Genomic DNA, 27372 nt, shown 5'->3' on the forward strand with positions numbered 1-27372 from the left:
TCAAGCCATGTATGAAAAGCTTATGGCAGCGGTGGGATTCGAACCCACGCCTCCGAAGAGACTGGAGCCTTAATCCAGCGCCTTAGACCGCTCGGCCACGCTACCGTATTAACGGGACTTAAAGGGCCATTGTCTATTAATATCAATTGTTGAGAATATTGGCAAATGAGAGTGTCAGCTTCAAAATTATTCGGCCAATGACAGTGCGAGCTCCAAAATTCGTTGGCCAGTTACCTTCGTGTCTCCAACATTCGTCCAACATTTGACCAATCACGTCGGAGAAATGTGGAAGCATGGAAGGCAATGTTATAGCTGCTAGTTTTGGACTTTTTTTTAGGCAAACCTCGGATCCTATATAAACTTTACACGTCGTTATGAACATAGTGATATGCGTAACCCATGCGTATTAATAATGAGCATCCCTCATTATTAATCGGTCACATAATACACTTTCTGACATAGGCCACTCTCAATATTTAGTATATTTACTTTTGGAAAGTTGATACTTAAACATATACTTTTGCCTATGTGGGATCTAAAATGCACGATTTATATTTGAGTATTTTTATACTTCAGTATTGTTTCTTTTATTTAAGCAAAATGCCTATGGTTTTCTCCTCTAAAGGTTATTGCCATGTTCTTGTGTTTTATTTATTCAATTCAGCTGAGAAAGTGTAACGGGGGCGTTACTAGAAAGAGCACAATGATAAATATAATCGTTATTTGCGACATGTTGCATAAGATATTTTTGTATTTGAGATTACTGTTATGCTGAGTATCGTATTCCTTATAAGAAATGTGTGATTTTTTCAAATTTAACTCAGTATTGACAAATGCTTATGATTGTTTGTTTTTATTTTAATGTGAGGTCCAAATCTCTCATCCACTGGAAAGAAGGAACAGGAAAGAATAAGGACCCATGTGTTTACCCATAAAATACTAACTTTATTGATCACTTTTGAAACTCTAATCATTTTTTATTTTTTACATGCATTCTTGCATAACATTTGGGTCAAAAAGAGTAAACCGGTTTCTTTATTTTGACATTCCAGACCTTCTCTTTCATACAATCATATACATTTAGGCATCAGAGATGGTACATTGAAGAAAACAGGATTCAGGAAAACTCACAGGAAAAGAACAACAGAAACCTGTATGTGAAATCCTCAAAGGCTGAACACACTCACACACACAAACACACAGAGAAACACAATCTTCCAAAAAATAGTGTAATAAAAAACATGTAAACTGTAGCCATTCAGGTTGAAGCCTTCTGAATTTGAAAAATTAACTCCTGTAGCCTTTTTTGTTAAAGAATGTGTGTCCAGAATTATTCCTCCATTAACGCCCATGCTTCTTCAGCTTTCATGTAATACTGATTAGCCAATCGACCCTTCATGGCCTCCATGGCAGCTTCTGCTGCTTCTGTAAACAGATCACCTGCAGGGAGAGATGGTTGGAGAGGTTAGGATGAGGTAACATCATCAGATTTTCACAAGATGATGATCAGTGCCAAAAGAGCACACATTAACGATATACATAAAAAAAAGATTTTAAGGATATCATTAAAAGTAATCTCCAAATGTCTTTATTATGCACTTCGTTTTTTTAAAAGAGTGTAGAGGTGAGGAGGGAGAGTCTGTAACCATACCAGGGCAAATGATTCAAGAGGCGCTGGATTTTTTACATGAAGTTTATAGTTCATTCTTTTTAAATATCAAGGATAAAATCAATAATGGTATATCGCAACAACCCAAGTTGAAGGCAAACATCTGTAACATTGGCAGATTGAATGTCTTTCAATGAGAAACTCTCAGCAGTAAGGACAAGGCTTGTGATAGTCTTGACTTTCGTTACTGTCAATAAATCCCACGAAAAGACCAAAACTTGCAATAGCAGCCTCATCAATTTAACAAAATTGCTCATAGCAGTATACTATTCTCAAGGCACATTGCACATGAAAGCATCAGTTACGTTGGAGGAGGTGTGTAAGCCAGCATGGATTCAAACCTGCTCTCTGTGGGTCTGGGGTGACGTTGCAGCCTCCCTCTTGGTACATCTCTGCCACTCTGGCCAGCAGCAGGTAGCGAGGCTCGTCCTGAATCCCATCGAACTCTCCCCCCTCGTCATAGTCTGTCATGTTCAAGGCATTTTCATACCAGTGAATGGCTTCCACCCAGTCCTGCTTTCTATACAATTCAACAAAAAAAAAATCACCATTTGCATCAAAAATAGTAAAACATTGCTCTCTAGGGGGCAGTATAATGATGACTGTTGGACCAGGTTTTGTGTGTGTCTTTACCCACAAATCCAAACATAATCCAAGTCCAGATTTTGACATTTTAAAACTCAAACAGGTGGCTTCACTGACCTGTCAGCTGACAGATTGATGCCAGAATCGAAGGCTCTGGCCACTGTGATCATAGAAGACCTGTCACCGGACTCAGCAGCCAGCAGCAGATACTTAAAGCCTTTCATTCTGTTTCCTGCGCTATCCTGCCAACAACACAGACATATAAGAACACACATTTGCACGTTGTAAAAAAAACTAAAGGCTAAAATAACTGTGAGGTACCTCCAGCTGCATGTCCGGCAGGATATGATGAGGCAGCTGCAGACAGCACTGTCCCAAAGCCACGATGGCCTCCAGCTCCCCGCACTGCGCCGCTCTCTCCAGGTGCATCATGGCCGAGTCCTGATCCCACTGCTCATCCTTTTCACAGAATCGACCCGCTTCATGGTACCGCACCATCCCCAGGTGGACCTGGGCGGGAGAAGAGAGAGCAAAAAGTAGTTCAGGAACACACAGAATGTTTGCCTGGTGATATTTATGATTTGAGTGCCATGGATGATCAGATTTGGTTCCAATGTTGGCCAACTAATGTTACCAGGAGCTAAAAAAACAACAAATGAAAATGTGTTTTAGGGAATGATTCAACCTTGTTGCCCTCTTGATCGACTGCTGACCTCCTTTTAGTTTGACCAGGCTTTCAGGGACATTTGCTACTTTTTGTTTTGTTTATGATTTCCGAGGTGGTTGAGTCAGTTTTTAATAAGGCCAGGTATAATGTATCTGGCTTCATATCAATTCAGAATACATGCTTGGAGAAGTGTGTAGGATTTGCCATAACGTGTAAAACTTTTAGTTTGGGAATCCACCTGAGCACTTGACAATGAAGCTTTTTTCGGTAATGATATGTTTTAGCAAAAAATATTATTTCTATATATTATCTATATTTGTTTTCCATTAAAAAGGATCAACTTTTTATTTAGTTTCATTTTACAGCAACATTTTTCACTGCTTACGTTTTTTTTTTTAGCTAAAAACTATCTATGTCCTCAAACTACAGACACTCTTCCTTACTGTAAAATGTGCTATGCATGTTGCAGGTTAATTAAAATAACAGTTCCATAAAAAGCTAATAATAGCAAATGGTGTTGAGACATAACCAGGAAGATCTTATTTTATATCATTTCCAGATCAAACCACAAACTATGTTGATTTTTGTATACTTACAGCTAAAACTGTGTCCAACAAAGATAAAAAAATATGAGGATACAACAATAGTACACAGTTAATATGTGTTACTTTTTCACGACCATGATTAAAAAGTCAATGTGTGAGGTGTTAGTTTAGATAATATGCAATCATGGGTGAGATCATTTTAATCCTGCAACATACATCATCTTTATTAAGATAAAATAAACCTATGCACCTTTCCGAGGATCGACTGGCCTATTTTCTTCTGCATCAGAGTCTCTAGTCGCTCCATCTCCGTGGCCACACAGGAGGATCGGTGGACATGAGAGCGGGACGAATGGTAAAAGCTCCACTTCTCCTCTGTCATCTAGAAGAATAAAAGACCAGATTTACAGGAGGAGCAGGAATGATGAATCTGCACTTCATCAAAACAATCATAAAACAAGTAAATGATGAGGGCAAATCAAGTGCAAGCCGACAAATCACAGTGCTCACACACTCAGGAGTGTACCCGTCCAGAAAAGTTTGATTTTTCATTTGATCTGATGAATGACAGAGCTGGAGGAGTACATCCCTGTTGGGTTTAGTGAATGACAACATCAGGGAAAGAATGGGAACAGGAGCACACACAGAGCTGGTGAAACAGAGGTAGATGGTGTTTCTGTTCCAAATGCCATGTTGGATTCCTTTGTATTTTTGCTTTTTCCTTCACTCAAATAAAGCTAGATTGGATCAGGTAAGAAGGGCTTCTTGAGGAATCTTAAAAGGCACAGTTTGTCCCAAAATAAAACAAATATATATTGAGCAAACTTAAGACCAAGCAAAAGGTTTGGTGCCAGATCTTTTTTTGTGGACATAAAATACTTTTCTCTGCTCACATAAAGGTCTGTGGATTATCTTGAGTAACCAGGTTAAAATTTCTACAAAAAAAGAGACATTTTCATTAAGTTTTGAAAGGAATCTTTTGCTGCTTTGACCACCACAGGCCAAGTGCCATCTATCTCCATTTTATTGGAGATAAGGCAGATATATTGACGGTAATATCCCCAACACTCAGTAACTCACACCAAAACAACCAAGATTGATAAATAGAACCACAAGTAAGGAATAATGTGATTTCAGGGCGGTCCTTTAACAAGAGATTCATGCTAAATAAAGCCACAAGCAGTGAGATGGCAGGGAAACACCCGTCTTTACGAGCCTCCATGCAAATAATCACCGAGTCGTCGTCAGCATTGTTAAAATTTAAGCTTGAAGAGACTCTTGGAGCAGATACCATCTTCCTCTAATAAGGGAACACAAAGATTAAGAGGAGCTAAACATAGAGGAAGGTCAGGAAAGACGTCTGTTGTTGAATTAATGTATGAGAAACAAAAGGGGGGAGATTAAGAAAGGATGAGGTAAAAAAGAGGATTATTTGATTATGTTGATGATTATTATATTATGAAACACTGTTGATAATACGTTTGTTTACCCGTCTGACACTGTCTTCATCCGACTCAGAGTAATGTCTTTGGATGCGGTGATGGACCTACGTGATGATAATACAACATACATTTATAAAACCTATACGAAAGCCTAAGTCTGACAGTAGAAATATTTCATTAATTTAAACTATAACGTTTAAAATATGTTATACGTCTTCTTTTTATATGTCCGACAGACACACAAACATTCATTTGCATGCTTTATCTGAATGTAAATCTTTATTTCTGACACATTATTAAAAATAAACCCTGGACTTTGTCTTTTCAAGTGAAATCAAATGATGGTGACAGGTCTTTACCCCGTCTACGTGGTCGTTTGGATCACCATCACTCCTCCTCTCGCTGGGACAGCCGCTGTCCCCTCCACTTTCAGGCTCCTACAGACAAAACATAAATACAATCTGTTTAGTGACTGGTGAGTTGTGTGGCAGCACTGCAGGCCTGCAGTCTGTTAGATACAGCTCTAAGTTCAATTCAAATATTTCCTCTAGAGTCATGCTCACTGTGGTGTATTAAGGAGACGGACACCGCTATGTCGCTCACATCTTTACTCCACGTTGACCACCAACTTGGCTGCGCATGCGCGCTACAACAGGGTAACGAGGACCGTATTCACTAAGGTCCAAAAAGAACCAGTTTGCATTGGAACATAATAAAAATGTGGTCAATATACCACACTCACCTTCTGTTCAGCTGTGTTGTTATTATTTCTTTCACGTTCATACATTCCAGTAAAATATGAGCCTGTGAATGTGGAAATGAAAATAACTATTAGCAGTGAGGACATGCATATGCTCAATGTTAAAATGTTGTTTGTGAACGCACCGATGGGGGACTTTCCCAAGGATCCATAAGCAGCTAGTGGGGAGCAGGGCTGTATGAGAGGGGAGCAGGGCACTGAGTCTGTGTCGCTCACGCTCCCGTCTGCAGAGGACGTCTCAGACAAGCGGGATAACAGCGGCGGGGCCCGGCCTACTGACAAGGTGCGAACACGAGTGGAACCGCAGGGCTCCTCGCAGCCCCGCAGCACCGTGTTGGCTGACTTCTGAAATAAAACGAGATCATTCATTCTTAAGGAACAGAACAGACAGACTACAATGAAGGAAACAATAAAACATCCTTTCTGTGCTAATCCTGAAACAGAGTCAGAGAGCAAGAAAGGTACTGGTTATTAGAAACTAATATATTTTGCATTATATCAAATAAAATGTATTTTAATGTTAAAATTCTACTTTTTCCTTTTTTTGTTCTGCATATTTAGTAGTACCAACCCCTACCATTTCTCACACATTTTTTGTCTCCAACATCTATACATTATTTCTAGCATATGCATCTAAATATCTATTTGACTTTATTTATATTTTATATCTTAGCAGCATCATCAGAATCTGTGCTTATGGACTTCTAATTTCTGTGCCTTTATTTTATTATTTTTTTTAATTGTTTATTTTATTCAGGGATGGGGATCAAAAGGGGCCGGATGATTAATGTCCATGCTCCTGGGACTGCCCAAAATAATAAAGAAAATATTTTTTCTTAATCGTATTTACTTATCTTACAGGAAATAAGATCCCAGAGCGGGACACATCAGTCCCACTCATGTCTAAATATGGCAATGTGAACAACATGAAAAGCAATAAAAAAATGTTTACAGCAACATTTCAACCCCAACATTATTTATTACCATCAATATTTGAAGAACTTTTTCAAACCTAACCCACTGCTGATTTCTGTCCCTGTCTGACACTATATTTGTTATAATTAAAATGTGAAAATTACAAGCAGTTTGTTGGTGCAGTCCAGCTGCGACTTCTCTGCAGGGGAAAGATCAAAAGGCGTCAGGCCCATACTCTTGCAGATCTTGTTACACAGGTGGGAGTGGAAGAACAGCGCCATGCCTCGCACACCTGAAAAACAGGCATGATCGAGATGGAGCCTCTTGAAAGGATTTCTTACCAAACTTCAGAAATACAGAAGTGAGTCGATATTAAACATGTAAATATACCTAGATTTCCATCTCCAAAGTCCGTCCCTTGATCTGTGTGGATCTGAGGGTCAGTGTAGAGATCTCCCACTCCCTGGATGTCCACCACGATCAGCTGGTGGCCCGATCGCTCAAACGTGAAGTGGCTGAAGGCCTTTTGGATACAAAATAAATTAGGATTATTAATTGATAATTAGCTCTAACGTGTGTATTTATACCAAAATGTGATGCAGATGATGAGTACCTGTGGAGTGAGTCGGATGTTGTCGTCCCTCACAAAGCCAGAGTTGGAGTTGTATTTGATGTATTTTCCCTCGATGTAATGTTCAAGGTGGAAGAGAGGTTTACCGGGTCTGTCTACCATCTCTATCACACACATCTGCATGATGTCCACCTGAGGATTGGAGAGAAGGAAACAATACTTATATATGCAGTACACGGGTTCAGTGCAACCCAGCATCGCTGTCTTTCATTGGTAGGGGTGGGGGGTAAATGTATTGATTCATTATTTATGTAAGAACCTAAAAAAGGTATCATCTTAGACTCTGAATCCTACAAAAACATGTGTAAATGGATTTTTTATACTTTATTTTTCTACAGAAATAACCTAGAAATGTCTTCTTATATGTCAAAGACATGTGGAGCATTATGCTGTGATTTGTTACAGTGATATTTTGTTTAAGATTTCTGTAAAAAGATTTCTGTATACGGGGTGAACTTGTTATTCCTGGAGTCCTTGAGAATGGATGAATTCAAAACAATTTTAAACAAAAATGCTTTGTTTGATATATATATTTTAAAATAAAATAACTACATAATTGTTCACAATTTGCAAAATAATAATTGTTTTTAATCTACATATTGAAAGATTTCCTCACTTACACGATAATTAAATGTTTTGCCATTATTAAAAGCACATAAAAACAAGATACACCACAGCCTGCAGTGGAGCAATGTCGAGCCCTCCTGTGCTTTCATTGTGTTTCGAGTCCTTGCTCCAGAAGTTTCCTTTACAGCGGGCTTCAATCTAAGCTTAAACTACTTCCCATTATAAAAATAACATGGGTTAAGCATTGTGTTTTTATGGTATTATCACCGATTTCATTAGTATTGTCGGTCTTATTAAAATAGTCAAACATCAGTGAGTTGTAATGTCTCTCTTGTACCTGTTTGGGAGGCCGGTGGCGGTTGTACTCCTCTCCCCACAGTTTGGCCTCCATTTGCAGCCTGACGTCCTCAAAGTAAACATCCCTGTCCACCGTCTCCATGTATTGCTTGGACACATAGTTAGATGCTGACTTCCAGTTGCTGCTGTGTGAGAAATTCGACAACTTCTTCCTGGAGGGAAATAAGATATAACAGTAGTGAGGACGGTAGCATTCCAGATACCATACACCCACCGATAGAAAACGTAATAAATATACAAAGCTTAAGCAATGTTTTAACTGCTCCAAACCCATATACTGTATTTAAAAACCAACAGGAACAGCATTTTAATTATGTGAAAATAGAGATTGTACTCTACTTTAAGTAGGAGATGTATTTTTCATGCTCTGGGTTTTGTCACACAAGCGAGATAATGGAAATGGCAAACAGCTGAAGTGGGAGGTTGTTGAATGCCTCCCTTATAACTGAGGATTAAACACGAACAATCACACGATTCTCTGTCATTTTGCAGTGTCATTCAGAGGCCTAAACACAGCGCAGCCGTGATAGCACCCTACGCTTGAATCCCCAAATCCAGGGACTCAATAAAGTTAAAACCCTGTCGCTATAATAGAATAACTTCTAGAGATGGTTCAGGGCATTATTTTCCGTACCATGTTTGGCTCTGAAACTATTCAGTTCGTCAGCAGCTATCCTCCCGAGTCATAGCCACAAATGTGAGGAATGTGGACCTGCACCACTTATAGGCTAGAAGATACATGCTGTGCTTTGTTTACACTGAGACCACGAGGGCCTCCGTTACTAGAATCATTAGGGCAATAACCGCTGGATAACAACCGATGAATGTAGAGGAATAATTCAACTCACGTTCTGAAGCACTCCCTCATGGCCCCTTTCCCAAACGGCTGTGAGAAACAAGAGAGAGGAAATAAATTAGACAATTAGTCATTTTAAACAATCCTTTTCCAAAAACAGGACTACCTGGGAAGCCATCTTAATGTGGACCTGGTCTTGAGCCCACTCTCCTGTGCTGGCATTGTACCTGCAAAGAAGCAAAGTGAATGGAGTCAGAATTAGATGAATGGTCATTTTGATTATGCTCAATCAAATGTTTCTTTAAAATTCTGCTTAAAATCTATCCAATCAACATTTTGGTCCAGACTGAAATTATCTCAATGTCTGTAGCACAGAGAGTGACGCTACAGATGTACTCGCTGTCTGACAAACTATCAAATCAAGGGTTACCTAGACATGAAGTACATCCTCTCAGAGCTGCTTATTTTTCAAATCAAACAAACTTTTAACCAAACTGGTCTGAGGCGTCCTCCTCCTCCTCTCTGTGTTAAGAGATTCAAAAAAGTTTCAGAAAGTAAGATTATCTCTCTTTTAGTCCTGATCCATCGATACGATCATCTGAAAACGAGCTGTGATGTCACAATGTTTATTGGGGTTGTGTAACCATTAGCAAATAACCAACCAAGGCAACTCCCGCCCACCTTATCACCTGGATCTCCTCCTAGAGTACCATTGTGTTTTTTTATAAAAACCAAACACTCTGCAGAGGGGCGTGGCCAGCAGCAGCTCATTAGCATTTAAAGCTCCAGACACAGAATCAGCACTTTTGGATCAGAGGGGTAAATATGGCATGCTACAATGCAGGATCTGTTTGGTATTTTAGAGACAGGATTTGTGTCTGAGACCTAAAATATATTGTTGAAAAAGAGTATAATAGGAGACCTTTGAATCTAACTTGTTATAGCCTAAATATTTATTGAAGATGAAGAAGAAAAAAGTTAGGAGATAAAATTGAAAACATTATCTTAAATTGCAGCCCAACCTCCATTTAACATTTTTGAAACAAAGTCTACTGCAGCTCAGTGAACTAGCGTCTCTTTCAAAGAGCGCGGCAGTGAGACAGTCAGTCACAGAGCATGTGACTGGGTCTGCTCTCTGGCGCTTGTTTTTATTGACCACCTGTTCCGTTAATCACTCTCACTGGATGGTCTAGGACAATTTGTTGGATGCCTGGAATCTTATTTCTGTTTTGATGTATCTTCAGTGATTAAAAGAGTGCATAAACGTTCCAGTGTCGACCACAATAGCCCATTTAATCTTTTCATTCGTCTGTCAACAGTTCGATTCTTTTCATAAAACATCTCACTTCCTCTTTACCAAATAACAACAATGAGAGTAGAATGACACATATGTGCTTCCGCTTTCTTTCTTTCTGTACCCATTTCTTTTAGGGTGAAAGTATTTTTATGTACTCAAGGAAGAAGTCATTTGTGTGTCATATGGCAGTAAGAGTGTATTTGTACAGAGTGTATGTCTGGGTCAGGTTGTCTGTTTGACTTGGCGGGGCGTTTGTCCTGGGTTAATAAGTACAGCATGAGGTGCAGCTGCAAGTCTTCACAGCTGAAAACCTGAAGTGCCTTTATGCTAGAAACCCAGTTAACCTTTCCCTCTCCACTCAAAAAAAGAAAAGAACATTGTGCTATTCCTCATCCAAAAGCTTCTCGGCTGAGAACACAGTGTACTACAGCAACAGTCATTCCATCAGGTCCATGCACAGAGAGGGAAGGAAGAGTGAGGTTACACAAGAATAAATTTAGCACATGAAGAGAGAGGGCAAATCCCCGCTGCTGGTAATCCTTCCTCTTCACGCAGTCAAGTCCAGTCTTGTTTGTTATGTATCGGGCCTAACACGCACGCACACTAAATTCCTTTTTTACGCACCCATTTATTTCTGTGTCACAGCCCTGATATATAAAGTTGCCCATGTATGAGAGCTCTGCAATGGGTGTGGGTGTTTTTGTAGCCGACCATGTTGGCCATAATATCTGGCTACACTGCCAAATGTCCCACCTACAGTACAAGATAACATCTAGGGGGGCCAAAGGGCATTATGTACCTGCAGAAAGGGCAGCAATATTTGTCAACAACTAAGATTAGAAACACTGACCGACATACGAGCCTGCTGTGAAACCTGCAGCCACCTCAATGGCACTTCAAGCCCGCTGCTGGCTGATAACAAAGCAGGACTCAAAGAAATGTGAAAGGGTAGCACATCCCACTTCTCAAATTCAAGGATGACAAAATACTATCCCTGCACTGATTTATTGGCTCACATCATAGTAAACATATGCTTACGTGTTTTGGAATGAAGCCTTTATAGGACGGTTCCCAATGGGGGTGGATAGCTCTATTAGTGTCAACAATTACAAAGATATGTTGTTGCTTTATACTTTAACGTTACTTATTCATGTTTTTTATATTGACCATGGGCAGGATGATGTTATGTTAAGGTGGTCAGTCATAATGAATGTTTTTTTACCTGACCCAAAAAAAAAGTGTGTGGGAGAGAAACTCTTTCTGGCATGAGCTTTGGGATTTTAGTCTTTGAAGACCATTTACATGCACAAAAAAATTAAATAACAGCCTACAGGTAAGGGAAACCCCCAAAAGCATAATAGGGCCCCTTTTAAGGTGAATGGTATTCTTCATTCCTTGTATTGTGACCCAGCCACACAGAGTTTACCGTACCTGTAACGAATACAGGGTTCTGTTACTTTTTCCTCCAGATGAAACTCCGCCCAGGGGTCGGGCATAGCTTTGGCCTTTTCAATGGCATTTTTCCATTTCGCCTGTAGCGATAAACAAACAAAACTTATTAGCTGCTTGTATTTGTTTCCATGCAAAAAGAATGTATTAATTGGAAGATTAGATGGTAGGCCATTAATGCGAAGAAATGTGAAATGTAATCTGCTCAATAAAAGGCAGTTCAAATCTTTTTTTTGGGCTCTTTCTGCAAAACCCTTTCTGCCCTGTATTGTGCAGACTAATCAGGAACATATTCATTTCAACGCTTGTATAAACAGCCTACAAAGCATATCATTTATCAACAAAACTAGGGGACACACCAATGTAAACTAAAGCCTGCTCACACTTTAGTTTGTAGCAACTGCAAACCAGGAAGAAAGAAAGGTTCAGGAATAAAGGAAAACATCTTCAGCAAATCATTTGAATGAAATGGAATTTTGTTAAACTAATCATGAATACATACTGTATGTTTTATGGGTTTAGTCATTGGGGGTCCACCAAGTTGTGATATTCCATAATGACCTAAATAATTTACTGCTACCTTAATACCAATGTGTACCATGTGATGTTTCACGGCTATCTGAAGTCATGCCATTTTCAAAAAATAACTTTCTTGGTAAGACCCATGAATCAAGCATTCTCTGTAATCCACACCTGCACCAGTAACCCAAACCCAGAGCTGCACGGCATCCCTGTGCAGCTCCTGTTTATATTTAGAGCCAAGGATTTACATGAAAGGAAAATGAAGGGTTGGAGTGTCACGTCTGTTTGTGACGAAGAGCAGATGTTAGAACTCTTGTTCAACTGTAGGGGTGGTAAAGTTCGCCATCCTGTCAGATATACTACAGCATGGTCCCAAGACTTAAGGGTCAAATGGTGCAGCCAGTAGCTAAAAATAATTTTTGAAGTTTAGTTCATTTTGGAGTTTTTAGTCTTTTTCCGGAACCAACTTGCTATGTTTATAATTAAAAGAAAAATCTTAATGAAGAATTTGCACATTTGGTTGTTGAGTATTTTCTCACAATAACAGCCAAACAGATCTTGTGTTTTTTACAGTTGATTAATTAAATAGTAGTGGGAATACAGTGTGAAGGAAGGGAGGATGCAATGATTAGAAGACACAGAACACTAGTGGCTTGAAATTAATAGTATGTTGCTACAAAAGGAAAAGCCAAAGCAGTGAAGGGAAAGGACGTTAAATTACAGAGCGGAGCGGGGGAAAGAAATGCGCAGATAGTCACTGGTGGAGAGATAGAGAAGGGAGTTTTAATTTAATCTGTAACATACCCGTGCTTTCTCAGACAAAACCTTGTACGACCTTGGTTCTGCCAGCGTTTCTGTTTCATTCTATGTAGAAAGTTAAAGAAAATGGGCGGCTTTTGGTCAGCAAAGGAGAAAAAAGTCAGAACTTTACATAGCATCCTGAAATAAAAAAGCAATAATTGTGTTGATGCTTTAAACAACAACATTACACATCCCAGCAGATGGCTGGTACACAGTGGCTCTGATAAGACTGAATGCAGCCCTTATGTATCTCAATGCTGATGCACAAAAGGCCGGATTCTGAGCATTGAAAGACAAGAAGCTTGATCACATTTTGGTGAAAACCACTCTCTGGTACTTCCTGTTGGGGAGAGTGCACTGAATAGGTGTCTGACCAGCTTCAATAAACAGATACACACATGCTGGTACGTGTGTGCAGGCAGATAATCTCTCCTTATAAGGCAAAGGGCTGTTCTCACAGAAAATTGCAGAACTAATTGTTTGCCATGATGCATGAACACAACAGACTAAATAAACACTGTTTTTGATGCGTCTTTCACAATCCCCAGAAACTTGTTTCAACATTTTCTGATACTTTTCCATAGTTGCAGGGGCAAAGGCTCACCTTGAACATAAAGGTGGTCTTAGGGGAGTTTGACAGCTGCCGGGAGTAAACCAGATTCTTTAGGTAGTGACAGATTTCCACGGAGGAATCCTCCAAGATTGGGCAAATGAAGTGCATGTCGTAGTCGCCATCTTCATCATCGCTGGCGTTGGCGTCACTGAGAGAGTAGGTCCTCTGGTTGGGGGTTCTTTGTTGGACAGGGGGTCTTGTGGCGCTGCCCTCCTCCTCCATAGTGAACATCAGGTCGTGCTCCATGATGTCTGCTGCTGTTGTGTTGACAAAAGACAAGAATGTGAGTGTGAGCAGTGAGCAAAAAATATAGCCACTTAAAAAGCCTTTGGAGTTAATCTGTGGCAATCAGCCATGTTAATAGGTGTTTCGCTCCAACTCTATATATGGCTGTGCATTTAATGCCACTTGAGAATATGTTACCTGTTATCTTAGACGTGGCTGCACCACGACATCCCCGTCAAATGTAAAGTAAATATAAATATATAGGTATAACATTAAGCAGCAATATGTTATCAAAAGATATTGTTTGTAGATTTGCAGTGCAACAGCTGGCTGCTGCAGAGGAATGAGGGTCCAAACAAGATAAAGTTCCTGCACTCAGGAGGCAACCATTCAAATTGTATATCAAGCTAAAGCATGCTGCAATACGATTTCACCAAAGGCATTGTGACTTACTGTTAGACGCACGTATTAAATAAACAACCGTCATTAAAACCGGAAACCGACATACCTTTATTCACTAAATCTTGACGGACTGTAGGACAGTGTAATCAGGTCTTCTGTTGCCTCGACGTTTCAGAGAGAATTTACAGCTGCAGTAAAACTCTCCTCCCAGACCAGACTGGGTCGGGCCTGGTTCTCCAGTGTATCCTGAAGGTCCGGGAACGTGTCTGGCTGCGGGGATGAGGTTCTTGTTACCGTCCTCCACAGCGACGTGAGCCCTCGTCACGTACAGGACAACTAATCGCTGAAACACACGCCCCGAAGTCCTGCTGCGTTCATGGTTATCGGAAATACAATATATCAACATATGCCATATGAGTGATAAAAAGGGGAGTCTTTTAAAATGTAAAATGACTTCTAAGAATGTGTTAACATGTCAAGGCCCTATCATGAAAACTTAAAGTTTATTGTAATTTTCAAACACATCAACAGTGACATTATCTTAAATCAGAATAGCGTGAATATGGAAGTTACGACTGCGGAAGAGCATTTGAAAGCAACACCGGATAAATGACATAGTGTACAGTGGGTTTAGATATGTTCACTGGGGTACACACAAATAGGTATCATGAAAAGTTTAGACGCCCGAGACCGAGTATTCAACCTATAGGATAGCTTAGTCAGGGGTTTCAGACTACACATATAAGATGTGTATAAAAAAAAGTGCAACAGGTGACATAACATAATGCAAATGTAAAGAAGCCGCTAAACTACATGTATTTGCCCCACGAGTTAGCAATTAATTCAAAGTGGTTATTCTCAGTTAAATGATTCCCTTTAGCTGTCGTTTTTATTAGAATATGTTAACTTAACCCTGTAGCACTCGAAATAAGTTGAATGAATTGTAATAAATAACAACGTTGTAGCTTGTCTTAAACAACTAAAATCACGCCCCCTGAACATAGAGTTCAAGATGTTTCGCCTGACTAATCGGTACAATGTGGTAGCGTGGCCGAGTGGTCTAAGGCGCTGGATTTAGGCTCCAGTCATTTCGATGGCGTGGGTTCGAATCCCACCGCTGCCAAAATCTTTTCATTTACTTATTACTTTACTGAGATACAGGTCGTAACTACACGGAACCCATCGATTGAGAGATTTATACTGCCTAAAATGACTACAATTATGCTCTTCAATCTGCTGAGCAGTCTCCTCTGAATCAGGGTGCATGTCCTGCAGCGCCTGACCAGCTGGAACAGATCTGTACACGATTAACATTCTCGTGACACTGGATTATTTAACAAATGTAATAAAATAAGTATATACAAACCAAGTTGAATTCATTACTAACCTGTTTAAAAATGCTTAACAGTGTAACGGGAGAGTGGACAGAACTCCGGAACCATATGCCACACAGCTTCTCCAAGTTCTTGTTTAAGCAGTAAACGATACACTTGACCTACACGTAGGAGGTATTAGTAAAAATGTGAGTTGTGTAAGGTGGAAGATATGATCTAGGAAAGTATTTACATCGTCAGCTAACTTCTTGGGGAAGTAGCCTAGTAGCCTACTAAGTAATATGTTATAACGTAGTAAAAACGCTATTTCAGCAGTTCCATTCCCAATGAACAATTGACAACCCCCAATTCCCTACTCGGGTATCCATCAAAATGAAAAGTATTGGCTAAATATATTACAAAATGTGTTTTTTATGGCCACCCTTATAAATAAAATGGGCCTGAACTGTTAGCAAACGCCGGCTAACGAAGTCAGATAACGGAGCATTTGTAACGCCGAGTTAATCTTAACGACAACACAACACAGCAGTTTAAAATAATTCTACATTGATCGTTGTATCATATACAGCATTGTAGTAACACTCACACTGTTAATATCGACTGGTAAACTTAGATAGCGTCGTTTTCACTTGAAAAACGCCCCCTACGGAAGAAAAAAAACTAGCTAACATTGCCTACTACTCTTTAACATGTCTCCGCTGTGATAAGTCAAATGTTGGATGAATGTTGGAGACACTAACATAATTGGCTAACAAATGTTGGAGCTCGTACTCTAATTGGCCAACAAATATTGGATCTCGCACTCCCATTGGCCAATATTTTCAATTTTTCAGAAAGTTGGACGCTGATCCGGCTGCTGAATTGGACTCCAGTCATTTCGATGGCGTTGGCTCGAATCCCACTGCTGCCAACAAAATGTAATTTGCTTAATGTTTTATCTAAATACCGGTTGTAAATGCATGTATCCCATGGATTGACATATTTATAAGCAGTGGTGAAAAAAGTATTCAGATATTGTACCTAAGTACAGGTAGAGTTACCAGAGTGTAGGAAGTAAAAGTCCTCAATCAAAATGTTACTTAAGTAAAAGTAGAGAGATATTGGCACCAAATTTAGTAAAGAAGTAAAAGTATTTATCATGCAGATGTATCACGTTTTGATAATAATTATTGATGCATAAGAGTGTTATAAAAGCTGCTAAATGTGCAGCTAACTTTATTTACTTTGTATACTGAAGGGTGGATTGTTTACTCCAGGTGTAATTAAAGTATTATTTAAGTGTTGTTTAAATTGTTCACTAATTATCCAAATTTGCTAAGTAATTAAAAGTATTAAATAAATGGTGTGGAGTTAAAGTACACTTATTACCTCTGAATTGTAGTGGAGTAGAAGTACAAAGTAGCATAAAATGGAAGTGAAAGTACCTCAAAATTGTACAGTAATTTGTAAATGTATTTTAAATCACTGCATAGCATTGCCATCTTGTGGCTGTTCAGTTACTGCGTTGTTGAACTCATTGTCACTAATAATACATTTTCATGACTAAAAAGCAATATTGTAAGATGAAACAGATGCATTATGTCTACTGAGCTCTGCCACTTCTAACCAGAATATGATGTACATTTTTTTTTAAATCCTCTTAATTTAAATATCTGTAAACAAACTCTTCTATCTGTCAAAAACATTTTATAAAAGGAGGCTGAGATTAAGAAAAAAGTTTTGAGCACCTTGAAATTCAAAAGAAAAATCCCAAGATAAGGGGTTTGTATGTTGTAGTATTGTTATGGCACAAAGTGGAGCAGGAGTGCCAATTTTCTTGTTGGCTTTACACTGCGTCTCTCCATCGAAAATAAAAATGACAAAATACATCACAAAAGGAAAAAAACTGTTTTAAGAGAGAGTGGTTCATCACATTTAATAAGAATCACAGAAAACTGAAGGAAATGTAATGAATAATGACATAAAGATTCAAAAAGTGACTCCAATTTGTTGCGTGTCTGACATCCTTCAGTCTCTATCTAGATTGGCCTGTGTACTTTTTCTAGGATCAGTCCTGGTGATTAGAATAAACATCTTGGAAGTATCAGGTTTTACTGGGCCCTGACTTTTTCCTTTATATACTGCAATGCTACAAGTTGCATTTTCTGGATGGCTAGCTGCGTATCTTCAGGGGAAATCCCAAGATGCCATACAGCCCGTACTGAATTAGCAAAATGGGGGTACATAAGAACTTGAATCCCCTGTCCTAGTGCTGCCTCCTCTCCCTCGCCAACCTCAGCCATGCGAGCACAGAACTCAGAGGGGCTTAAAGTGGGCTCCTGTACACGGAAACGCAGGATGTTTGTCTCCACGGTGGCCATGTCTACAGCGAATAGAGCAGGGTCACATTCAAGCAGAGCTGGGAGGAGAAAATAAACAAGAAGAAGTTACAAGCAGTCGGCTAATGATTTAATTTGAATAAATAAAATATGAGCTTTACCTTTAGCAAAGGTTTTTGCATTGTGGTGATCATCCTCCAGTCTTCCGACCATCTCCAGTAAAGACAGTTTTCCAGCTGCTGCAAGTATACCAGCCTGCCGCATTCCCCCACCCAGAGCTTTACGGCACCGCACTGCCCGAGAGATGAAGTCTTTGGGTCCAGCCAGTATGGTTCCCACCGGGGAACCCAAACCCTGTTACACACGTACTTTTAATTGGAGAGTTGTATTGTGTTTGCCTACAAGTTCTTTGTTGGGTATCAGTCTGCTCACACATAACAAAAAAAAGTTTAGGTCCATTCTATTCAGTGTTTTACTTATATTTACTTACTTAACTTATATTTCATTATCATTGATGCTGCTGCCACCAACTGAATTTCCCTCTGGGTATTAATACAAAAACGTAGCTTTATGTCTTCTTCTCTTTGTGTGTTTGTGTTTTGAAGTCAAACCTTGGAGAGGCACACACTGACGGTGTGTGTGTGCTGCAGTATGGTAGATGGAGGCACCCCCAGGGCCACAGCAGCGTTCATCACTCGGGCTCCATCCATGTGAACCGACAGACCATATCTATCTGCAAGAGCACGAACCTTGGAGATGGAAACAAAGCTGTGAGGGATGTAGCATCTTCCATTCTGATGTATATAGGCAAGTATCACAGCTGCTTTCACATGATGACACACAAAGGTTTTATCTACCAGAGTACCATGGACAAAAACAATGGTACATACATCGTTTTTAGCAGTAATATATACTTTATATACTTATTTGACTTTGATTATATCATGTAATGTTGAGTATTCATTATGTTTGAGCTCGTTAATTTCAGTTATTCTCATATTTATTTTTATTTTTATTGTGGATTGTCAAGAATGTGATGTATGTATTAGATTTATATCACTCAGTCAATGCCAAGTGGGTCCATTCAGTAATCCATCCTTAAAAATAGCACACGATATTGTGCTCCTGTCTCTCCACACACACCTCCTGCAGGAAGGTCAAAGGCAGCACTCGCCCTCCCTGTATGTTGTGTGTGTTCTCCACACATATGAGGCGTGAGCGGGGGTAGTGGGGGTCTGGGTAACCATGGCGGATCTTCGATTCTAGCTGCTCCAAGTCAAATGACCCATTAGGCAGATTGTCCACAGTGGTGGCATGGACACCAGCCAGCTGTGGGCGACACACAAACATGCACTGAATTAATGCACTGCAGATGATGAGAAAATATGTTCAGAGGGTCTGACCACAGGTGTCTCCTGCTCACTCACCTGTGCACTCCCACCCTGCTCATAGATGTGTAAATGCGACAGATCGCCCACAATCATCTCATCGCCCCGCTCCCTGCAGTGCACCATCACTGCATGATGAGACATTTTTTATGATCATTCAGACCTGTTGAAGACCAACTCAGGCTCAACAAAACTCACCTGCTATGAGATTACTCATGGTCCCAGAGGGAACAAACAGAGCAGCCTCCATTTGAAACATCTCAGCTGCAATTTCCTGCAACTCTGCACAAATCAGAGAATTATATTATCAACAGTTACAATTATACATTTGCACTACTAGATTACTTACACATTTCAAATGTAAGTTCAGTAGCCTTAGAATGAAGGCTTTTTCTTTCATTATTATTCTCTATTTCACTTTGATAGTTTTTTTTAATTATAGCAGCATATATTTAATGAAGCTTTCATAATGAAAAATTAGAACCTATAATAAATAAATAACAACACAGTATTACACTCACAATTATTATTATTATTATTTTAAATAATTATAATTGTTATACTGTCCTTCAATGTTAGAAAAAGAGTTTTAAAGCTATAGTTTTAAAAATGCATGAATCTGTTTCTTCATGGTTCACTTCGGCTCTTACCGTTAACACTCGGGTCTTCTCTCATCACGTCATCTCCCACCTCGGCTGCCGCCATCGCCTGCCTCATCGCGGGGCCGGGTTTAGTCACCGTGTCGCTGCGGAGGTCCACAACCCGGATATTGGCCACCTTGCCCGGCCCCTGGCGGCTGGCCTTCCCGCTGTTATAGTAGCCGCGCGCGGAGATCCGTCCTTGCAAGACAGCTGCTGCATCTCGTGCACTGACTGAATTCTTGGAGGCGACGACACCGTGGTTTAAAAGCTTACACAAAACTCTGCAGGTAACCGTTTTCAAAGACATGATGATAATTCTACAACCATGGACATGTCATGTTTGTGTTGAACTTTGGATCGTTCAGTTGTTATTGATAATCATTGACTGCAAGGAAAGTTAATGGATGACCGATCAGCTCATCAGCATGCACAGAGCAGCGAGAGCCTCAAGGTGGCGTCACGATCACAACAAAGCTAATTATAGCACTACTGCTTTATTAACACTGACAATATATTCCGAAATCTCCATACTTCATTCAAGAATTGCCATTCAAAACTGTAGCTTTGTTATAATCCAGGCCACACAAATATAGAGTAAATACAGTCTCATCCACAACAGACCTGCAAAAGATACAAATGTGTTGTATTTCATATAGTTTGTAAGAAAAGTTGTTAAATAATGAGGCTTATGTTTCTGATGTTAGTTGCACTGGACTGAGTTTCATTTAAAGGTGTTTCATGTGGACACAGATTCAGCCCTAACGTGATATGAGGTATACACTTTACAACATCTTTAAAGTAGGAATAAAATACAATATAAAACACACAAAAAAACAAACATTTAAGAACCGGGAATTATAAAGTGCTTGGCTTTTAATGACAGCAATCAATAAAAAGTTCACCTCAAAAATTATTTTCTGATATATTACTCACCCAGGTTATTAGAGTATTATTTATTTATTGTATTTATTCATTTATTTAACAGGGACAATGCACATTAATAAACATTTCTGTAAATGAGTCCGAGTTAGCCAAGAGCCTACTTTTCATCTGTAGTCCCTGGACAGTTGTTGTTAGTCACCCTGAACAAACATAAAACAAAACAAAAAAAGAACCATGTTAAAAGTGCAGATAGACAGTGGGTTGTAAGGAGCAGAGGATTGTATCAGTGTTGACAGCACTGATTCCTCACTAACCATGTTTTGTATTGTGATTTAAATAAACTGAATATAGTCTGGTTTCTAATTGTTGCTGGGATTGAGTTCCATTGCTGAGCAGCTTTAAGAGAAAACAAAGACTGAATGAAAGAACTTTTCCTGAAAAGTCTGGATTACTGAAGTAGACTGGAGCCATGTTTAGCAACAGCACTATTATTTGTAACGGATTAATACAAAAGTTATTGATTTATTTTCATTTTGAAATAACTGCATACTTAAAATCAGTGATGAATTCTGAACATATTAACGTTTACATAGACACACATCCTCACTATAAAAGTGACTCGATTAAATTAATTATTTTCCTCATAAAATGTACTCAGACTCCTATTTCTTTTTCCAAATATCTTCAAGTAGAATATGTCATGTTCCTTAAAGAGTATGTTTCAAACTTAACTCCACCCCAATGAGTGGGGCATGCGTGTGTGTAAATGTCCCTCTGTGCATACGTGTGTGTGTCCCTGTGCCACTATGATGTGTTTACCCTGAGGTGTGGCCATGAGTGCTCTGAAATAACTGTGACACCCTGAGATTCTTCAGGGGTCACAAACCTGCTTTTGGCTTGACCTTTATCCCTGCGCTGAGCTGTAAAGCTAATTCCTCTTAGCTGTCACCCATCATCCATTTATCTTATTGTAGAGGGCGAAAAGCACATACACAAACACATGACATGATGGAGGTGGATAGTAACTAAATACATTTTCTCATGTGTACTTAATTACCATTTTGAGTTATTTGAACATTACTTCTTTAAGTCTTTGCTTTTCATGTTCATGCCACTTTTTATGAGTACATTCAAGAGGAACATATTGTACTTTTTACTCCACAACATTGATATTATAGCTTTAGTTACTATAATTTTACTAGGGACTTTACAAACTAAGATGTTTGAATGTAAAACATATAAAGAGTTAGAAAGCAACTTCTTTGATAGTCAGTTTTCATACAAGAACATGCAGATTAATACAAAATAAAAATATTCAATAGTTGCAGTTTGATGCAAAAAATGATGAAAATCAGCTCCACTGTAAACACAGTAACGTCCTGCTTTTAAATGAATGCACAAGCAGTTATAATCTAATGCTCGAATACATTATGCAGTGACAGGGGTAGATGTTTCTTGTATACATTTTGTACATTTTCCTTGTACAACGTAACTTGCATAATTTTGTCAGCAATTTCAATGTAAGAGTTTTACTAGTAATGGTGTTTTTACAATGTGGCATAAGTACTTTTACTTATGTAAAGTCCCTTATGACTTCTTCCACCACTACATGAGGGGTCTATGGGACCATGCCGAAACAGAACTGGTATTATCCTCTATTTTTATCTGCAATAAAGCCCCAGCTACCTCATGTCTCCGGGACTAAGTCATTATTTGGAGCGGAAGGATTGTGGGAATGGTTACCATGGACTGAGATTAGGCTATGAGGGAGGTGCAACTATAACAAAACATCTCCTACCTCCCTCTTACACTCACTTTTTTCCCCTGACCCACAAATCTGCATCCCCACACACTTCCCCTCACACACAGTTCCCACTCACATGCATACTTATGCTGTCTTCTCTGATGTTAATCACTCGATAACAGTCCCAGTGTGTGTTATCAGGACCGCACCGCGCAGTAGTTAAAGTTCATATTGCCAGTAACAGAGCCAGGCTTTTATGAGCCATAACAAGTCGTCATTAAAAGTCATTAGCAAACATCAGCCCCGTAAAAAGGCCACAGTGGGTCTCGGGAGCCCCACAAGAGCCGTGAACGGAGAGAGATAAAGATGTAAGCAACACAGGGCAGCGATGAGGAGCTGATGAGAGGAAGAAAGTGAGGAGACGTCCCTGAGAAGGAGTTGTTTCCGGGATCACCGCTGGCTCCTGTAACCTCACACTTTAACCATGCGAGTGTGTGTGTTTTGTTTCTCTGAAATGCCTTCCAGCATTCCTTGCCTAGCATGGAGAGCAGAGAGTGGTGTTTTGGAGAAAATATTGAATTAGAGAAAAAAAGAGGCAGAGAGGGAGAAATGAAGGAGAGGGAGAAATATTGACTCCTTCTGGGAAGGAGCGAGACGGCAACGCCTTTCCAATAACCATAAACCCACTGGGCTGAAAATAGACGGGCCGAATGAATAAACGAATGTGTTCATCCCACATGCGCTCTTCTCTTTCAAAGAAGGAGGGGATTGGAGGTGACCCCCTCCCTCCTCCTTCCCTTCTCTCTCTCTCTCTCTCTCTCTCTCTCTCTCGCTCTCTCACTCCTCTTTCACTGAGGCCATCATTTCTTCACCATGACGAGAGATATTAACCGGAACAAAACAGGTGTTTATGGGAAGCCTTCCCTCGAATGAGGTTTCTCATATGCACACAAAGACACACACACACACACACACACACACACACACACACACACACACACACACACACACACACACACACACACACACACACACACACACTTGTCTCTGCAGTGTAAAGGTGTCGACATCAGTGCCATGCCAAACAAGAGTAACATCTGTTTCATATTTCACGCCCCCCCCCCCCCCACTCATATGCCATTGGCCATGTGAACATGCTTTACCTCTCACACACACACACACACACACACACACACACACACACACACACACACACACACACACACACACACACACACACACACACACACACACACAGCTATTATTTTGCATAATTTTTAAGAGCAGAATTAGGATATTTATCTGTCACAATCTGGCAAAGTACATGGACAACTCAACATTACACCCATGTTATTGGTGATGATATCATTAGCTGCAGGGATTTGATTGGCTGAATACACAGAATAGCTCCTGTTAGATTGGCTACAATGCTTTGAGAACCTGTTTCTTCCTCAGACTTTTGATACCTTGAATAATATCTGTTTGAACGTTACATATTTCTTTGATGCAGCACCTGTCCTATCAGGATGGAAGTGAATCAGTTATGTATAGAAAGAGCATTACGCATTAACCCACACACAACAGCTAGCATTTCTGGCATTTTGGCCACAAATAGTGTCATTTTGCAGCCTAGTGCAAAAAGCATGTGACGGCATAATTGTGGCCACATAGTTTTAGTTGTTTTAACAAAGTTTTGAGATATTTATCTGTTTCCATCGAAAACATATGGCAGCGAATGGATTTACTTTTGTGGTCCTCCGAGTATTGAAAAATGACATTTGAAAAATCGCTTCTTGCTTGCACTGAGCTTGCACTGACTTAACAGTCCAAATGAAAATGGATGGATTACAGTAATCAGAAAATTGCTTCTAGAAAGACACAAAGGAGTGCTCCGACTGAGTTTAATCCACTTCCATTGTAGCCTAACATTCAGAACCTCTGCACATGAATTATATACCACTTGTGTTAAATGAAAACTTTAGTTTTGTAATTTGGACAAACTGTCCCTTCAAGCATAGTGGTGAAGAGAGAAATTGTTTGACAGTATGAGGCAGGGTTAACCAGACCATCAAGATTACCCACTGTAGTAATCAAGTACAACCACTATTGCTGTGTGCACTCATTCATCTCATCCTTCATTGATCCACTCACTTTTCTCATTTGGTTCATTCAGCTGTAATTATAGACTATCAACCACAATTTCACTTCCGGGAACAGTCGCATCTGTCTTTTTTAGACCTTTTTTCTTCAACATTCATTTATCAGACCTTCAGTTCACCCCTTGCAGCGTTCCTGTCTCCCTCCTGACCCTCTTTTCCCACATTGCCAACTCCTTTCTCTCTCTCTCTCTCTCTCTCTCTCTCTCTCTCTCTCTCTCTCTCTCTCTCTCTCTCTTCTCTCTCCCTCTCTCTCTCTCTCACTCTCTCTCGCTCTCTGGGAAGTCATGTGACTTCTCTGCAGCTGAGCCCTATAAACCAGCAGTACTTGGGGGGCTCAGTGTCTTTACAGCTCTGTGATTTGCTCTTGCATTCAGATACACACACAGTGGACCCCCTGTTTTCTTCTTTAAAGAAGGAATGTGATCCTTCACATAAAAGAAGAGAGATTGTGTGTGTGTGTGTGTGTGTGTGTGTGTGTGTGTGTGTGTGTGTGTGTGTGTGTGTGTGTGTGTGTGTGTGTGTGTGTGTGTGTGTGTGTGTGTGTGTGTGTGTGTGTGTGTGTGTGCATTTGCATCTTAATGCCACCTATTGCAGGAAAAGGATTATTTAAATAAAGCAATAATTTAGTTTTAATGATTAGGCTGTGCTCAGCCTCACTTAAGTATGCGTCACATGCACATTGAGACTGAGAAGTGCCATGTGTTTTATATTGGGGGTCCGTGCTGTGGCAGGTTGTTGCAGAGGGCTCAGCATTGAGGCTTGTTTAATTCAATCGGATCCTTGTTGAAACAAAACAGAGCTGCCTGTTAGTGATTGGCAGAAAAGCGCTGCTGTTCATATTCAAAATGTCCATTTTGGATTGAAGGTTTATGGGGTTTTTGATTTTTAAGAGTGACACCACACACTGTTCATACTTGTGCCTATTCGTACAGTTGATTGTAATGTTCACCTAGATAAACAATTCAATAACTTCAATTTGTATGTTTGAACTTGACTCTCACAATGTGACTAAAAGTTAACTTTTACAACAGTTACAATTTGAATGCATTAGCTTCACCGTCTTTTTTCTTCCATCACTGTAGGTAAATCATGGGCTTTGTTAATCATTGATGACCAAAAAAAAACCTTACTCACCACATATGTGCATATGCTAGTGCTTTTACGCACGTGTGTGTGTCTGCTGCAGTCTAAAGTTGAAATATTATGCAGTCCTGTTTGCTGGCCAATGGGACACAGTGACACCTGAGAGTGTTGGAGGGTTTTGGTCTGAGTCCATGCTGTTACAGTAAGTCATTTGGCACTCGAGCGCCTCTTCCGCTACACTCGCACAGCTGTGAGTGGAGAGCAAAACAGCAACAAAAGACACCTCTTGGATAAAACAATACTAGTGTGTCTACTACCTCGTAAATGCCTTTTACAACCTGTTTTGTACATTTCAGGTCATCCCAGGTTTTCGTTCTTCCAGCCAGTAACAACATGGGCACACCCATCTGTTAGACCTTCCAGGTGTTACTGGAAAATCATCACAATGATTGACTTTCAAATGCTGCAAAGAGAGAGTGTGTGTGTGTGTGTGTGTGTGTGTGTGTGTGTGTGTGTGTGTGTGTGTGTGTGTGTGTGTGTGTGTGTGTGTGTGTGTGTGTGTGTGTTCAAAGTAAATAAGTACATACCCTTCTACTAAATCCCAGGTCAAATGTATGCTAAATGGTCTTTGAGCATGTTCCTCTCTGTTAGTTGTTGTGTGCAAATGGTGCCGCTGTGACGCAAGTCAAACTTCAGACTTAATCTGACCAGTAAAGTAAGCTCGTATCATATTGCCGAATGATGTACCTGCAGTTGCAATTTAAATTGGGATTCATTGGTTGTTTCTCGGACAGGAATGTTAGCCAGGATGCTAACGGTAGCCATGTTGCTAACGATAAATGAGGTTAGCAACATGAGGTAGATCCATCTTCTTGTTCATGTAAAATTCAATTGATAGAAAATATTTTTGTGTAACATAATGAACACATTAATGATGCAATAACTAAAAAGAAATGTTAAATTATTATCATCCTTTCATTCTTTGTAATGATGACTTTTAATATATTCAAATTGATATTTTTTACTTTTACTAAAAGTCAATATTTAAGCAAAACTTTTATTGATTACATATTTCTTCACTGGGGTATAACTTGATTTAAATCTGATCTGAGTACTTCTTCCACCTCTGTGTGTGCTTTTGGGGAGATGGTGGTATATATTAAGCATAGAAAAACATTGTGGTTTGAATGTGTCACAATGAGGTGGGCTGTCAGTGTACGCACACAAATACATGCATGCGGACATTTTGAGTGCATATGACCATCTGTATGCTTCCCATATGGTTTTTATTGATTTGTGTCCGTTACTCCCCTCCTGCTCCCTTGCATTCTCCCCTCTGTGCGCTGATGTTGGAGGAATGATGGAATGCTGGAGGGTAAATCTCTGGTTTCCTGGAAGCTGCTTTGGCTTTATCAGAAGCGGCTGTGACAATACTCCAGCTGATGGGCCAACCGTACGTCTTTCCTATAAGCGCAGATCAGCCAACAAAAAGCCTTCCTGGAAGAAATAATCAGCAAACCGGTGCTCCTTCCTGGAAGAACGCTGTGGATTGCTCGTTGCAGGGTATACTCCTAACCCTT

General features: G+C 39.8%; 2 protein-coding genes and 2 non-coding genes across 9 annotated transcripts; 1 reads left to right on the forward strand and 3 right to left on the reverse strand.

Annotated features, from left to right (window-relative positions):
• Window positions 1–23: 23 nt before the first annotated feature.
• On the reverse strand, window positions 24–105 carry trnal-aag (transfer RNA leucine (anticodon AAG)). The gene has a single exon. It is a non-coding gene; the product is annotated as a tRNA-Leu (tRNA).
• An 819-nt stretch (window positions 106–924) lies between these two features.
• On the reverse strand, window positions 925–14580 carry eef2k (eukaryotic elongation factor 2 kinase). Of its 6 annotated transcripts, XM_063892418.1 has the most exons (20): window positions 14350–14580; window positions 13608–13873; window positions 13007–13066; window positions 11663–11763; window positions 9101–9161; window positions 8987–9024; window positions 8119–8290; window positions 7197–7346; window positions 6974–7106; window positions 6748–6875; window positions 5794–6013; window positions 5651–5712; window positions 5268–5345; window positions 4956–5012; window positions 4701–4766; window positions 3717–3848; window positions 2576–2764; window positions 2372–2496; window positions 2011–2189; window positions 925–1440 (listed from the first exon to the last, which is right to left on the reverse strand). In XM_063892418.1, exons 2-20 carry the CDS (start codon window positions 13860–13862, stop codon window positions 1331–1333), a joined length of 2316 nt encoding a protein of 771 aa, XP_063748488.1. In that variant the 5' UTR covers window positions 13863–13873; window positions 14350–14580; the 3' UTR covers window positions 925–1330. The 6 variants fall into 6 exon arrangements, 5 of the variants coding, with proteins under 5 accessions (XP_063748488.1, XP_063748489.1, XP_063748490.1 ...); XM_063892419.1 differs by lacking the exon at window positions 13007–13066; XM_063892420.1 differs by lacking the exon at window positions 4701–4766.
• Window positions 14581–15284: 704 nt separating this feature from the next.
• On the forward strand, window positions 15285–15366 carry trnal-uag (transfer RNA leucine (anticodon UAG)). Its single transcript has one exon. It is a non-coding gene; the product is annotated as a tRNA-Leu (tRNA).
• Window positions 15367–17465: 2099 nt separating this feature from the next.
• Window positions 17466–20322, reverse strand: tha1 (threonine aldolase 1). The gene is made up of 7 exons (XM_063892658.1): window positions 19934–20322; window positions 19482–19565; window positions 19323–19411; window positions 19039–19224; window positions 18507–18644; window positions 18057–18249; window positions 17466–17975 (listed from the first exon to the last, which is right to left on the reverse strand). Exons 1-7 carry the CDS (start codon window positions 20229–20231, stop codon window positions 17668–17670), a joined length of 1296 nt encoding a protein of 431 aa, XP_063748728.1. The 5' UTR covers window positions 20232–20322; the 3' UTR covers window positions 17466–17667.
• Window positions 20323–27372: the final 7050 nt, after the last annotated feature.

This window comes from Eleginops maclovinus, chromosome 10 (assembly GCF_036324505.1).
Source record: "Eleginops maclovinus isolate JMC-PN-2008 ecotype Puerto Natales chromosome 10, JC_Emac_rtc_rv5, whole genome shotgun sequence".
Taxonomy (NCBI): Eukaryota; Metazoa; Chordata; class Actinopteri; order Perciformes; family Eleginopidae; genus Eleginops; species Eleginops maclovinus.

What these genes read in the sequence shown, in the direction of transcription:
- eef2k (XM_063892418.1), bottom strand. Translation starts at nt 13,862, where the DNA reads ATGGAGCACGACCTGATGTTCACTATGGAGGAGGAGGGCAGCGCCACA. An exon ending in CAAACGACCACGTAGACGGG is followed by an intron (nt 5,013 to 5,267) that starts GTAAAGACCTGT and finishes ATCATCACGTAG; the next exon opens with GTCCATCACCGCATCCAAAG. An exon ending in ATGAAGACAGTGTCAGACGG is followed by an intron (nt 4,767 to 4,955) that starts GTAAACAAACGT and finishes TTCCCTTATTAG; the next exon opens with AGGAAGATGGTATCTGCTCC.
- tha1 (XM_063892658.1), bottom strand. Translation starts at nt 20,231, where the DNA reads ATGTCTTTGAAAACGGTTACCTGCAGAGTTTTGTGTAAGCTTTTAAAC. An exon ending in CTTTGACCTTCCTGCAGGAG is followed by an intron (nt 18,645 to 19,038) that starts GTGTGTGTGGAG and finishes TCCATCTCCAAG; the next exon opens with GTTCGTGCTCTTGCAGATAG. An exon ending in TGCAAAAACCTTTGCTAAAG is followed by an intron (nt 17,976 to 18,056) that starts GTAAAGCTCATA and finishes TTCTCCTCCCAG; the next exon opens with CTCTGCTTGAATGTGACCCT.